Source organism: Papio anubis, chromosome 2, assembly GCF_008728515.1.
Source record: "Papio anubis isolate 15944 chromosome 2, Panubis1.0, whole genome shotgun sequence".
In the NCBI taxonomy this organism is placed as follows: Eukaryota; Metazoa; Chordata; class Mammalia; order Primates; family Cercopithecidae; genus Papio; species Papio anubis.
Genome location: NC_044977.1, coordinates 149746791 through 149761794, shown reverse-complemented (window position 1 = coordinate 149761794; position 15004 = coordinate 149746791). Strand labels below are relative to the sequence as shown.

The window sequence follows — 15004 nt, the reverse complement described above, 5'->3', positions numbered from 1 at the left end:
CTTTCTACAAAAATGCACTTTTTAGTGTCATAACTTACATCAAGTATGTTGTCAGACATTAAAACTATACTCCGGCCACGTTCAGTGGCTCACACCTGTAATCCTAGCACTCTGGGAGGCCAAGGAGGCAGGACTGCTTCAGCCCAGGAATTCAACACCATCCTGGGCAACAAAGCAAAATACCACCTCTACAAAAAACTTAAAATATTAGCTTGGTGTGATACATGCCTGTAGTTACAGCTACTTGGGAGGCTGAGGTGAGAGGATTGCTTGTGCCCAGGGGTTTGAGGCTGCAATGAGCCGTGATCACTTTACTGCACTCCAGCCTAGGTGACAGAGTGAGACAGGGTCTAAAAAAAAACACTACTATACTCTTCTCTCTTAGCTTAATAGTCTTACTGCCTAATATCAGAAATAATCCAGCCTAACATGTTCTCAAAAGAGCCAAAATCTTGAGCTAGAAATATGTATTAATCAGATGAGGTTTCTATTCATCTTTGTATCTCCAGAAATGTAAGGCAATTCTGGGACGCAAAGATGAAAAACAGGCCAGGCATGGTGGCTCACACCTGTAATCCTAGCACTTTGGGAGGCCGAAGAGGGTGGATCACTTGAGGTCAGGAGTTCGAAACCAGCCTGGCTAACATGGTGAAACCCCGTCTCTACTAAAAATACAAAAAAATTTGCCAGGTGTGGTGGTGGGCACCTGTAATCCCAGCTACTTGGGAGGCTGAGGCAGGAGAATCGCTTAAACCTGGAAGGCAGAGGTTGCAGTGAGCTGAGATCGTGCCGCCACTGCACTCCAGCCTGGGTGACAGAGTAAGACTCTGTCTCAAAAAAAAAAAAAAAAAAGGATGAAAAACAAAGATCCCTGCTGGAGCTTGCAGTCTCATAAGGAAACAGACAAGAGTCTCACAAGAGCACTAACACACCAAAATGGTCATTACAAGGACATCTAGTGCTGTCAGGAAATTATGGTTCTCAGAAAAGCACCTTCTAGCTTCAGGGTTTTGACATATCATCGCTTTACCTGAAACACCTTCCACCACCCTTTCTCCTAATTAATTCTTACTCCTTTCAAATCTTGGTTTGGCTTCCTTAGGGAAAACTCTGGACCCCAGAGACTAGATGAGGTCTCTGTTTTTATGGAACCCTGTAACTTCCCATCATACCATGTACCACAGTTTATAATCACATATTCCACTTGATGGTTTGTTGAAACCCCACCATCCTCAATACACTGTAAGTACCACAGGGTGGAACCTTGTCCGATGTACTCCCAGTGTGTCTCTTGTGCCTAGCACTATATCTGGCTCCCCATAGGGCAGCAATACACATTTGGTGAATAAATGAATAAACAGTATTTTTCTTAATTACTTAAGAAATTCTATATTATATCTTATCTTTGCTATAGCTATGATTTCCCTCCTACTGAGATTTTATTTTGATAATTTTTCAAATCTATTAACAGCTTCTGGTGATTTTAATTAGTAAAAACATATACAATAAATCTGGTTTATATCAGATGGTATAATATCATAAAACTAAGATTAGTCAGATTTGACCAGTTCAATTAGTCCCTAGCAATATGCTATGTTTTTTTCTGCGTAAATATGACTTCTTCCAGGATATCACAGAAAATAGTGGTTTAATTGGCCTGAAATCTGTTTGGTGCCCTAGGCAAAACTAGTAGTCTCCCGCCCCAGAACACAGACTGCACCATTCAGACATCCTAGCCACTCACAAAACTAGAGATGGCAATCACAGGACTTGCTGGTTTTATCTCCTTCTAAGGAAACTGCTTGAATCCATAGGCCCTGTTATCTAAAGCTGCCATGTTTCATGCTCTAGTCCCAATGCCATCACCACAACTATAGAGGGTGAGTACAGCTGACTCAATGTCTGACTGAAACGCAAAAGGACAAGGTGGTCCAATCAGATTCCCTCCCCTTGAAACCAAAACCAGGAAACACTAAGAAAAAGACCCCATCAATGAGGGAACTGAAGCTAAAAGGATGCATAAGGTAGAGGAATGTTGTATGTGATATTTCTAAGTTGTGAAGAAGCAAAAAGTATGAGAAAAATAATGACAATTAAGCAGAAGCTATGGAGGAAGAAAGGATACACAGCAAAGTTGGTAATGAAAAGAGCAAAGCAGAACAGAGAGAAGCAGGAACCCAAAAAACACTAAGAACTGCTGTCAGTTGCTGACTGCTTTCCAATCCCAGTCCTCAGGAGTATGTGGACAAACAGCTTCTCTGTCTATCCTATTACTGCCATCATCACAGTAACTCTTAACATCCAGGTAAATGACCACTGATTCTTGCCTCTAATACCTACTTCGGTATCCCACTCCCCAAACCACAAGCCCTGCTACAGGAAAGCCACAATGGCTGCACTAACTGATGCCACCCCCAGTATATGGCTCCCACCCTTTCTGCCTTTCTCTGAAGTGGCTGTCCTAGACTTTCCCATTTCCCTCAAAGCTCATCCAGTACCCCTTTCTCAGCAGATTCCTTTGAGAAAATGAGACCATTAGAGGATTTCAACATCCTGATCCTGATTATCTAAGGCTGTACCAATATTCTAAAACTAAAAGCAGTTTCACAGATACATAAACCTTCTTTCCTTTCATTTCCCATCCCTCATTTTCTCTAGTTGTTGAGATACGCAGATTATAGGTGATCTTCCCTCCTATTTTCCAAACAGTTTAGTATTAATACATTATTGCTGTTTGATCTAACTTTCAACTTCCAGTTAAAGTTTCATTTTACACAGGGAAATATATGACCTACAGTCAACCTACCACCTCTCCCAACTACCTCTACTGCCAGTATATGGGCAGGTTACAATCATAGGCAGGACAGGGACATTTTGCTATCAAGATGAAATTAAAAATCAAACCTGTGATAGTTTTGTCTAAATCTTTTGGGTTTAATACTTAAAAAAACATATACTTTATATTATTATCATATAATATATATAATTATTATATTATATTATATTATATTATATTATATTATATTATACTATAGGTATGTGAGGTGATAGAGAAGTCAAAGACAGAGACAGACTTGCTAAGACAAGGTGACTACTAAGTCCTGTAGCACATTTTTCAGAGAGAAGAAAAGAACCAGTAGTAACCTAATCAAACCTTACCGTGCTGAGGACAATTACTCATCTAACCTTTTTCCTGAAATCTCATTAGATAAAAAATTTTCACTTTCTGGACTATGATAGGTGCTATTTAGAGGTTCCCTCACATCATCCTGAAGAGGATGCAATGGAATCAATTTATGAGCTTTCGGTTCTTTAGGATAAAGTACACAAAATAAAAATATTACAGGTATTGAAATCATGCTCATTTTAAAATCTAGTTTTGGAAGTATGTATTTTTAAAGATTTAAAACACCCTGACCTAATTTTTTTCTCTACTAGGTTCTATATTACATACCCAAACTCAAATTTTCGACTTGTAATTAATTGCCTGAATATGAGATAAGCAAGAAAAAAAAGAAAGTTGTATTTTTTTTACAGGAAAAAATATTTACAGGAGGATTAAAAAGAGAAGTATGAGCTTTCCCAAAAAAGTAACTTTCATAATAATATACTTGAAAAGTTGTTTTAAAAGTATTTGTAATAATATTCTAAAATTAAAGGCAGTATTAGAGATCTTTCAATTAAATACAAAGTTAAATGTTACAAAATCAAGACTTTTACTAGGTTCATTTTTTGATTAAGAAAAGTAGCCAATACTCCACCACAACAATTAATGAAGAGATTTTGATTTTTTTTTTTTTTTGAGATGGACTCTTGCTCTGTTGCCCAGGCTGGAGTGCAGTAGAGTGATCTTGGCTCACTGCAACCTCCGCCTCCCAGGTTCAAGCAATTCTCCTGCCTCAGCCTCCTGAGTAGCAGGGACTACAGGCATGTGCCACCATGCACGGCTAATTTTTTGCATTTTTAGTAGAGACAGGGTTTCACCGTGTTCGCCAAGATGGTCTTGATCTCCTGACCTTGTGATCCGCCTGCCTCAGCCTCCCAAAGTGCTGGGATTACAGGCGTGAGCCACCGCGCCCAGCCAAGATTTTGATTTTTAAAAAAGTTAGTAAAACTTACAAATGTACAAGTGCAAAATATACACATACATATGTGTGTGCATATGTGTGTGATGTATGTACCTCGACATTATTTCTCGTTAATTCTCAATAGCTTATTTCCTCTAAGTAAAGAATGCAAATTTGCTGATATATTTCCCCCACTGGGAAATGGCTGTTTTTGCTCATGATAAAGTAATGCTAAGTCTTATGTAAAAGTTCTATGATAAACCTGCCAACTCAGGTTCCACACAGTTCTAAGCAGAAGTCAGCTGAATTCCATCAGCACAAGCCAAGCCAGCAGGGCCATACTCAGGATGCTCTGCTCCCTCATGGAATTCATGCTTGGTCAGAGCATAACTTCTCAGCCCTAAAATCTACCTTTCATCTTAGTTCTGTTCAGTGTTCAAATTTTAAGGTAACAGAGTCGTAGATATATAAGTTTGGGTGTGGCAAGAGGAGAAAAATATTTGTAATTGCCATTAACTTTAAAAAATATATACCTGTAATCCATTAAAAGATGGAACAAAACAAACTCCTTCAGAATCCTCCAAACTTTTGGCCATTTTTTCAGTCTCAGCAGCATCTGTGAAAAGGTCTGCAAAAACAAACAAACAACAAAAAACCCTAAAACAAAATGAAGAGGTTGGAGAGGCACAAACAGAATTATATTACATGATAGTATTTACCTGCATCAACATTTATTATGAATATAATGTAAAAGACTGCTCACTTAAAAAGGTCAGCACAAAGACCATTCTGTTCTGGTACTATCTGAATTCTCAGACTGCATAGGTTTACAGGCCCATAGAAGGGAAACAGGAGGTAGAAGGCCCTCTTAGATAGGCTCTGTATGCAGCAGGCCTTACTTTTTTTTTTTTTGAGTTGGAGTTTTGCTCTTGTTGCCCAGGCTGGAGTGCAGTGGCACAATCTCGGCTCACCACAACCTCCACCTCCCAGGTTCAAGTGATTCTCCTGCCTTAGCCTCCCGAGTAGCTAGGATTACAAGCATGCGCCACCACGCCCAGCTAATTTTGTATTTTTAGTAGAGATGGGGTTTCCCCATGTTGCTGAGGCTGGTCTCGAACTCCCGACCTCAGGTGATCCACCTACCTTGGCCTCCCAAAGTGCTGGGATTACAGGCATGAGCCAGCACACCCGGCCACTTTTTTCTTTAAAGATATTTGGGCTGTTTAAAAAAATCAATTCTATGTAGGATTTTTGGCATTAAAAAATTATTCTCTGAAAGATAAGAGCCATCCTAGGTTTCTGATGAAAGTATCATCTACCTGTAATATAATACCCAAGAGAATTAACTGAAATACTCCATCTAATAAATAAGGGGCCAGTAACAGATATATTAAAAGTCAATTTTTTAAAAACAAGCAAACAAAAAAACCAAGACTTAATTAATTTAGTAAACTTTAACTGAAGTATAATATACAGACCAAAAAAATGCACAAATCCTAAGTGTATATAGCTAGATGAGTTTTCACAGTGTGAATACACCCAAGTAACTCACACCCAGGTCAAGACACAAACTTCTTTTGTTAAACATCATACTCATGAGATTCATTTACACCGTTACATGTAGTTGTACTCCATTCATTCTCACCTCTATATAGTATTCCATTATGTGACTATAGACAATTTATCAATCTATTCTATTGGTGATATACATCTGGATAGTTCCTAGTGTTTGGCTAATAGAAATAGATCCCAATGAACATTCATGCACATTCTTTTTGGTGGACATATGTACACATTTCTGTTTATTGACACGAAGGAATGGAATGGCCAGTTCTAAGGTCTTTACATTTAGAACCAGCTTTAACAGATACTGCCAAATAGTTTTTCAAAGTGGCTCTACCAATTTAAGGCTCCTGCCTGCGGCACAAGAGTTCCAGTCTCCTATCTTCCTGCCAATAATTAGTATTGTCTATGTTTTTCAATTTAGCTATTTTGGTAATATTACATGGTGGTTTGATTTTGGATTTCCCTGCTGACTAATAAATACCTTTTCACTGGCCATTTGGATATTCTTGTTTGTAAAATGACTTCTGAATGAGTATGTAGTACTGAACAGTATAGATCAGAAGAAAAGACTCAGTCATAATAAATATTGCTGGCTTTAGAGACGCTTAAGTTGGTTCTATATCATTTTATGATTTGTTATACAACTAAATTAATATACTTAAATTCACTAAAGACATTTAAGGAGCACTTATATTAAAACTCAAGTTAATGAGGATCACTCAATCATAACTACAAATTTTACTCAACATGACAGTTATCAAATCCGTAAGTTTCATCCATTTGTTCAAAATGTCCAGATAATGCATCAGAATATCTCTAGCACTTCAAATACTAACGTTAAAAACACTGGTTTTAAGCCGAGTATGGTGGCGTACCTGTAATCCCAGCTACTCAGGCGGCAAAGGCAGGAGGATCACTTGAGCCCAGGAGTTTGAATCCAGCCTGGGCAACACAGCGAGACTCCTATCTCTTTAAAAAAATTGGCTTTAAAATCTATCCTTTTTTAACGAATCATGTCCAAATGTTCAATTTTTACAAGATAAGATGTAGGAAAACATACTAGACAGTTGGTTTGAGGAAAGTTTTTGGTAACTGATAAAGAAACAGAAAACAAAGAGAGATTATCTTATTCACATTCTTCACTGTTTGTTTCATCCCTTGCTTGAAGAATTTCTCTAAATAATCTTCCACTTGAACTGTTGTCAAATAAGTTAATTGATAAAAAGTCTTTCAGAGTAAGCGCACTCCATTCTCTCTCTCCCACTGAATGCAACTAAGAATCTTGGAGGAATAAATGGAAAAGCCATCTGGGGACTCCCTGTTTTTATATTTTCTCTGATATTCCTGGCCTAGACTCAGAGATAGCCTGAAACCCAAGGACTCAGATCTGTAAACTGAGTGCAAATATGAAGAGCTTCAATAGAAGCTCCTTTCTGGTCTGAGCAGTAGGAGACAAGGGTCTCTACAGGACAGAGTGGAGGGATTCTCATTTTTTGTTTTCTTTAGATTTTTTTCATTCTCTCAGGCAATCCTATGGTAGCAGCCATGGCAGCCCAGTAGCACAGGCACATAAAACTGCAAGCTAAGAGTATGGGGGGAATCCCTGTTGCTTGCTTCTTCCCGCGCCACCGCTCCCCTTGGTCTTGCCTGCCCCTGGCAATCCTGTGGCTGCAGTGACAGCAGACAGAGCAGCAGAGGCAACCAAAACTCGAAGACGAGAGGTTAACAAAATCCCTTTTGCTTTCCCTCTTTTTTTCTTTTTTTTTTTTCTTTCTTTCTTTTTTTCTTTTCTTTTTTTTTTTTTTTTTTTGAGACAGAGTTTCGCTCTTGTTGCCCAGGCTGGGGTGTAATGGCGTGATCTCAGCTCACCACCACCTCTGCCTCCTGGGTTCAAGTGATTCTTCTGCCTCAGCCTCCTGAGTAGCTGGGATTACAGGCATGCACTACCATGCCCGGCTAATTTTGTATTTTTAGTAAAGACAGGGTTTCTCCATGTTGCTCAGGCTGGTCTCCAACTCCCAACCTCAGGTGATCCGCCCGCCTCAGCCTCCCAAAGTGCTGGGAGTACAGGCGTGAGCCCCCGCGCCCAGCCTTCTTTCTCTTACTTTGTTTCCTTTCTTTCCCTTCTTTCCTTCTCTCTCTCTCTGACCCCCTTTTTCTCCGTCTCTCATCCCTCTTGCCACGAGGCTAGGGAGGTAGAAGTAGTAGCAGGTGTTCAGTAGAGAAACTAAAGCACCAGCTTTCTAGCTAGAACACCAATATGGGGATCCCCTGAGAGTCAAAAGGTACCAGGGAGATTACTGAGAGAAAGGAGCTAAGGAAAAATTACCTTATAAAGGTTTTTATGAACTCCTTGTCTCGCTCTTGAGCTGCACATGTAAAGATCTGACCCTAAATGACAAGCCTAAGGCTTTGAGAACTAATCTCCAGGCAAACCACCACCCAGACTGACCACTAGGTGGCACAAATGAGGGGCAGATCCAAATAGCACTGCAAAAGCACTGAAAACTGAACTGACACTGGAACCACAGCCCAAAATGTGCATTTCTTTAATTATCGTATGTGAACAGCACTTCATTATAGTCATTTGATCATAAAATACCTGTACTTCTGTCCTTTGCCCGTTTTTGTCATGTTATTAATTTTTCTGACATATGCTACAAATTGTTATTACCAATTTGTCTTTTAATTTTGTGTATGGCATATCTCTCTTTACTCACTAATATTTTATATAGTTAAATCTATTATTCTTTTTCTTTATGGTTCCTGTCTTTAAGACCTAACCTTTTACCATTTTGATATCATAAAAATACTTTATATTTGCTTTTAATAGATATCATTTTATTTTAGTGTTTCATTTGAACAATCCATTTGCTCCCTACTAATCTGCAATCCTGTGGCATTCTTGAATTCTTTAGGTCTGGCCTGTGAAATCCATTTAAAAGACAACTTACCTAACTGTTGAGCCCATTTTATGGCAGTACCAGTGTCTCCTGCATTGCCTTCAGCTAAGCATACGACTTCTTGTCCAATCTTCCACCCAATTAATGGATAAAAGCCTTGCAAAGCAAACAATGAATGTAAGTCAAAGATATGCATAATTCATTATAGAGACTTCTACAATGTAATGATTTGGTTATCTCAAAAAACTGCAAAGTGCCTCTGAAGTTAGACTGTGTACGTTCAAACTCCAGCCCTCTTACATTTACTAGCTGTAGTCTTGCAAGTTTCTAATCTTTTAGCTGCAGTTTCCTTAACTATAGAATGGCCTACCTCAGAGAGCTATGAAATGAATAAACTGAATTAACACATAAAAAGAACTTAGCACAGTGCCTGGTGCATAATATGAACAATAAATACTAGTATGTATTAGCTATAGGCATGTTTACGTCTCTAGAAACATGGCAATAAATATTTTAATTGAGAAATAAAAGGGTACTATGAGATTGGTTTGCTAGAGAACTATGCTATTGTATTTATCTGTGGTTTTCAAACAAGGCTCCTAAATAGAAACAATCTAATAGAATTATCAACATTTTCTAACTTCCATCTTTATTTATTGATATTTAATAAATAGGATAAATTGTAACTACTTACCTCCAATAGTCTGTTGAAGGCTATTTCCAGTGTTAACATCCAAAAATGTCCCAGTTCCCATGGTTAATTTCACATCACCTGTCTGGAAGCAGCACTCTCCAAACATGGCTGATTGCTGGTCAGCAACCTACCAAAAATGTTCAAATGTAAATCCATTGCCCTTAACAGTGGCCAATTTTATTATAGCCCATTGTCTCATTTATTGCACTCTCATGATTAAACATCTTCTTTTCTTTTTCCTTTTCCTTAAAATTAAAAAAAAAAAAATCCCAAAGAGAATAGGGGGCAACAACCATAGAATGGGAGTCTCCCTAGGACTAATACTCTGCAGATAACTAACATGCCTCAGGAAATGTTTTTATTTTGTTTTTGTTGTTTTGTTTTTTAGAGACAGGGTCTTGCTCTGTCACCCAGGCTAGAGAGTAGTGAGATCATAGCTCACTGCAGCCTCAAACTTCTGGACTCATGTGATCCTCCTACCTCAGCCTCCCAAGTAGCTAGAACTACAAGGCAGCTAGGACTACAGGTGCACACCACCACACCCAGCTAATTCTTTTTCATCGAGATGGAGTCTCGCTCTGTCGCCAGTCTGGTGTGCAGTGGCACGATCTTGGCTCACTACAACCTCCAGCTCCTGGGTTCAAGCAATTCTCCTGCCTCAGCCTCCCAAGTAACTGGGACTACAGATGCACGCCACCACGCCAAGCTAATTTTTGCATTTTTCGTAGAGAGACGGTTTCACCATGTTGGCCAGATGGTCTCGATCTCTTGATCTCGTGATCCGCCTGCCCCGGCCTCCCAAAGTGCTGGGATTGCAGGCGTGAGCCACCGTGCCTAGCCAATTCTTTTAAATTTTTTTTGTAGAGACGGGGTTTCACTATATTACCCAGGCTAGTCTCAAACTCCTGGCCTAAAGTGATCCTCTCAGATTGGTCTCCCAGAATGTTGGGATTACAATTGTGAGCCACCGTGCCCAGCCTGCCTTAGGAATTTTTAATGGGTAACCTACTTCAAGACTTTTAAGTACCTATGAATAATCTTAGAAATGAAGGTAAGAATAAAAATGATACCCAAAAAACCAAAGATTTTTTCATTTTCAACTTACATTTGTTTCATTCATTAGTCAAAATAACTAACCCTCACAAATCTATTTTATTAAACAATATAAAACATAGGTAAATGTTTTGATATAAATAGATGTAAGTAAAAACCATCTATTTCCCAACCCTGCATTTTTGTTAAAATAAAAATTGTAACATTTTGTTAATATAGTCAAATGTAGATACACAAACAGCAACATTTTAAGGATCAAAACTCATCTAAAGGCTGGGCCTGGTGGCTCATGCCTATAATTCCAACACTTTGGGAGACCTGAGGTCAGAAGTTCGAGACCAGCCTGGCCAACATGGTGAAACCCCATCTCTAGGAAAAATACAAAAATTAGTTGAGCATGGTGGTGCACACCTATAGTCCTAGCTACTCAGGAGGCTGAGGCAGAAGAGTTGCTTGAACCCGAGAGGCGGAGGTTGCAGTGAGCCATTGGTGAGATCATGCCACTGCACTCCAGTCTGGGAGACAAGAGTAAAACTCCATCTCAACAACAACAACAACAACAACAACAGTTCATTTAAAGAACCCTCTGTCACTAATTGGTAATTCTTCCAGCCATACCTTAATCTAACCCTGCACCTATGCCTAGATTGAATAAGACCGATCCTCTCTAAATGATAATGAATTTGTAACTTGGAAATTAAATTCACTTTCCCTCAGTTGCTCCCCCAGCTACTATGGAGACTGCCCATCTTGCAACAGGTGGTCTATACCTCCTGCTTAAGCTGCCACAGGAAATCAAAGGCAATGTGAAAGGACTCTTAAAAATCAAAAACAGGTTTGGCACAGTGGCTCATACCTGTAGTCCGAGCACTTGGGGAGGCAAAGGCGACGGAAGGCCCCAGTCTAGGAGTTGGAGACCAGCTGGGGGAACACAGCAAAATCCTATGTCTACCAAAAATACAAAAAATTAGCCAGGTGTTGTGGCACACACCTGTGGTCCCGGCTACTTGGAGGCTGGGGTGGAAGAATCACCTGAGCCCAGGAAGCCGAGGCTGCAGTGAGCCATGATTATACCACTGCACTCCAGCCTGAGTAACTGAGTGAGACCCTATAAACCAAATGTTACTTCTACAAAATTATTTACTGGTAGATGCTGGCTAAGGACTTTATTAAATGTACATACAATTTTCTCTATTAGTTTAAGTTGCCCTAATTACTGTTTGTGGTTACACTTTATCAAACAGAACATAAATACTCTCTCCATCACTGTGTTTTGTACCAAATGTAAACTAAATACTACGCAGAATTTTAAAAATCTTTAAAAAAATTTAAATTTTCTGATAAACAATATACAGGCAAGTCAGAAAAGGTTATAAAGCACTTCCATGATAGAATACTGGCTCAGTGGTCCCCTTCCCAAAAATATAGCAGATACTCTAGTCATATCCAGGCACCTTTAACTTAAAAAGAAAAAAAAAATACTTTAATCTTTACTCTGCCAAAGACATTCTGTTTCCCTTAAAGCCAGTCCCAATTATTCATACATATTACTTTAGTTTATACTATACAAAGGGAATCCCTCAAGTTTCCTACTTACCAAGGCAACTATTGGTATAGGCACACCAAATATCTCTTCATCCACTGATCCAAAATTGTGGCTTCAAATAAAATTCATTAAAAAGTTAGTTTATATTAGTTTTAAAACTCAGCGAATTGTTGTTTTGCATAAGCCAAAAAGTTACATAACGAACACACAAGTCCTTCAAACATGTAATAAAATGCTTTTCCCCACAAAACAAAATGAATTCAAGAACCATTGTGCTGGTTACCATGTCTGATGTTTATTATTACCTTGTGTCCCTCACGGGAGGTAGGAGAGAAAGTGGTATCGAAATTAGAGAGGTAATTATCCCACTCCAACACATCTGAGGATAAAAACATACCATCAGAATATGCATATTTACATATATCAAACCTCTAAACATATATCAAAAAATCATGTTGTACATGATATATTTGTCAATTAAAAATAATTTAAAAAATTTAAATCTATCTATATTACACAAAAATGTATGATTCAAAAAGAAGAAGAAAAAATTTTACCTTATATGGGTCAAAAAGTCCAGTTGTACTAGCATTTGAAAAATCTGTGGCATATACAGAACCTAAATTTAAATAGGAAAAATACATTTATTATCAGATAGTATAAATCAACAACTATCCATAGTGTATAATATAGACCTTTGTCTACCCTCAAATTCATTCCAAAATGTGTATTTTCTTTCTTTCTTTGTTTTTTTTTTTTTTTTTGAGATAGAGTTTCACTTGTTGCCCAGGCTGGAATGCAATGGTACGATCTCAGCTCACCACAACCTCTGCCTCCCAGGTTCAAGTGATTCTCCTGCCTTAGCCTCCGGAGTAGCTGGGATTACAGGCATGTGCCACCACGCCCAGCTAATTTTATATTTTTTAGTAGAGATGGGGTTTCTCCATGTTGGTCAGGCTGGTCTCAAACTCCCAACCTCAAGTGATCCGCCCGCCTTGGTCTCCCAGAGTACTGGGATTACAGGCGTGAGCCACCGCACCCGGCCCAAAATGTGTATTTTCAATGTGAAGTCTCCAAAAGCAATTTCCCACTTAATATTTATGAACTTTTATAGTTGTGCAAAAGTACTTACATACATGTTGTCACTTTATGATCCCCCAGTTTAAAGATAACAAAGAGGCTCAAAGATGTTAATGTCACCCATAGTTATACCCACTAGCAAAATGGCAGATTTGTGACTCAACTTGTCTTATTATTCTTGAAATTAAGACTGTTCCCGGCCGGGCGCGGTAGCTCAAGCCTGTAATCCCAGCACTTTGGGAGGCCGAGAAGGGCGGATCACGAGGTCAGAAGATCGAGACCATCCTGGCTAACACGGTGAAACCCCGTCTCTACTAAAAAATACAAAAAACTAGCCAGGCGAGGTGGCGGGAGCCTGTAGTCCCAGCTACTCGGGAGGCTGAGGCAGGAGAATGGCGTAAACCCAGGAGGCAGAGCTGGCAGTGAGCTAAGATCGCGCCACCGCACTCCAGCCTGGGCGACAGAGCGAGACTCCGTCTCAAAAAAAAAAAAAAAAAACAAAACTGTTCCCCAGTCTTATATTGAAGTTTCATCACAATTTATCTAAAAATTGTCCTCCTCTTATAATAAATCTAGAATAAATCTAGCTTTACTAGAACATGTTGTTATTAGGATATCAAAGAGCAGTACGTCCGGAGTACAGGAAGGGGGGGAAAAAAAAAGTAACTTCTGGTCAGGTGTGGTGGTTTATGCCTGCAATCCCAGCACTTTGGGAGGCTAAGGCAGATGGACTGCTTGAGTCCAGGAGTTCAAGACCAGCCTGGGCAACATGGCAAAACCCTGTCTCTACTAAAAATGCAAAAAATTATCCAGGCATGGTGGCACATACCAATAGTCCCAGCTACTCAGGGGGCTGAAGCGGGAGGATTGCCTGAGCCCTGGAAGCTGAGCTGCAATGAGCCATAATTACACCATTGCACTCCAGCCTGGTTGACAGAGCGAGACCCTAGCTCAAAAAAAGAAAAAAAGCAACTTCTACTTTTTTCAGGCCAATCATTTCTCTTGATCAAATTTCAGTTACTTAAAATAGATCTTCCAGGTCATCTTTACCTTTTGTGAGCTTATACAACAACCAGGTATCAACAGTTCCGAAGCAGCAATTTTCTTCTTCAACTGCCTTTTGCACCTTGAAAACACAACAGCACAAAATCGATTCAAAAAGGCCAAATTACTAAGTGCATGATTAAATGCAGATCAGTGATACAATATAAACCCATTTTTATAAAAATTAATATGTACACAGAAAAAATTTCTAGAACATATTCCAAATTGTTCTAAGTGATTATTATATAGGGAATGAGATCTAGCCGGGGGAGAGAGGGAAGATTTTCATTTTCTATATAATATTTCTGAAAGGTTTTAGTTTTATACCAAGCATGTGTTAGTTACTTTTGTGTTTTTATTTCTTTTTTTAAAAAAAAAGCATATACATTTTTAGTTTAAACATACACTAGTTGGCTGGGTGCGGTGGCTCACACCTGTAATCCCAGTACTTTGGGAGGCTGAGGCAGGAGGATCACCTAAGGTCAGGAGTTCGAGACCAGCCTGGCCAACATGGCGAAACCCCATCTCTACTAAAAATGCAAAAACTGGCTGGGCACGGTGGCTTACACCTGTAATCCCAGCACTTTGGGAGGCCGAGGTGGGCAGATCACGAGGTCAGGAGATCGAGACCATTCTGGCTAACATGGTGAAACCCCATCTCTACTAAAAAATACAAAAAAAAAAAAAAAAATTAGCTGGGCATGGTGGCGGGCGCCTGTAGTCCCAGCTACTTGGGAGGCTGAGGCAGGAGAATGGTGTGAACCTGGGAGGTGGAGCCTGCAGTGAGATGAGATCACATGACTGCACTCCAGCCTGGGCGACAGAGCGAGACTCCGTCTCAAAAAAAAAAAAAAAGCCCAAAGCTGGGATGGTATACTACGGCCCACAGGCCAAATCCAGCCTATTCTCTGTTTTTGTATAGCAAATTAAAAATGGTTTTCATAATTTTTAATGGTTAAAAAGACAAAAGGAGAATATTTTGTGACACATGAAAATTATATGAAACTCAAATTTCAGTGTCCATAAATAAAGTCTTATTGGAACACAGCTA

At 39.3% G+C, this 15004-nt stretch overlaps 1 protein-coding gene across 3 annotated transcripts in view; it reads right to left on the bottom strand.

Annotated features, from left to right (window-relative positions):
- GK5 (glycerol kinase 5) overlaps positions 1 to 15004 on the bottom strand; it is a 64920-nt gene that overhangs the window by 8158 nt on the left and 41758 nt on the right. For all 3 annotated transcript variants that reach the window (XM_031663714.1, XM_031663717.1, XM_031663715.1), the window contains 7 exons: positions 13960 to 14035; positions 12387 to 12448; positions 12135 to 12208; positions 11881 to 11941; positions 9231 to 9357; positions 8588 to 8692; positions 4601 to 4695 (listed from right to left, as the gene is read on the bottom strand). In XM_031663714.1, the coding sequence (XP_031519574.1) occupies positions 4601 to 4695; positions 8588 to 8692; positions 9231 to 9357; positions 11881 to 11941; positions 12135 to 12208; positions 12387 to 12448; positions 13960 to 14035 (600 nt within the window). The remainder of the gene's footprint in view (positions 1 to 4600; positions 4696 to 8587; positions 8693 to 9230; positions 9358 to 11880; positions 11942 to 12134; positions 12209 to 12386; positions 12449 to 13959; positions 14036 to 15004) is intronic.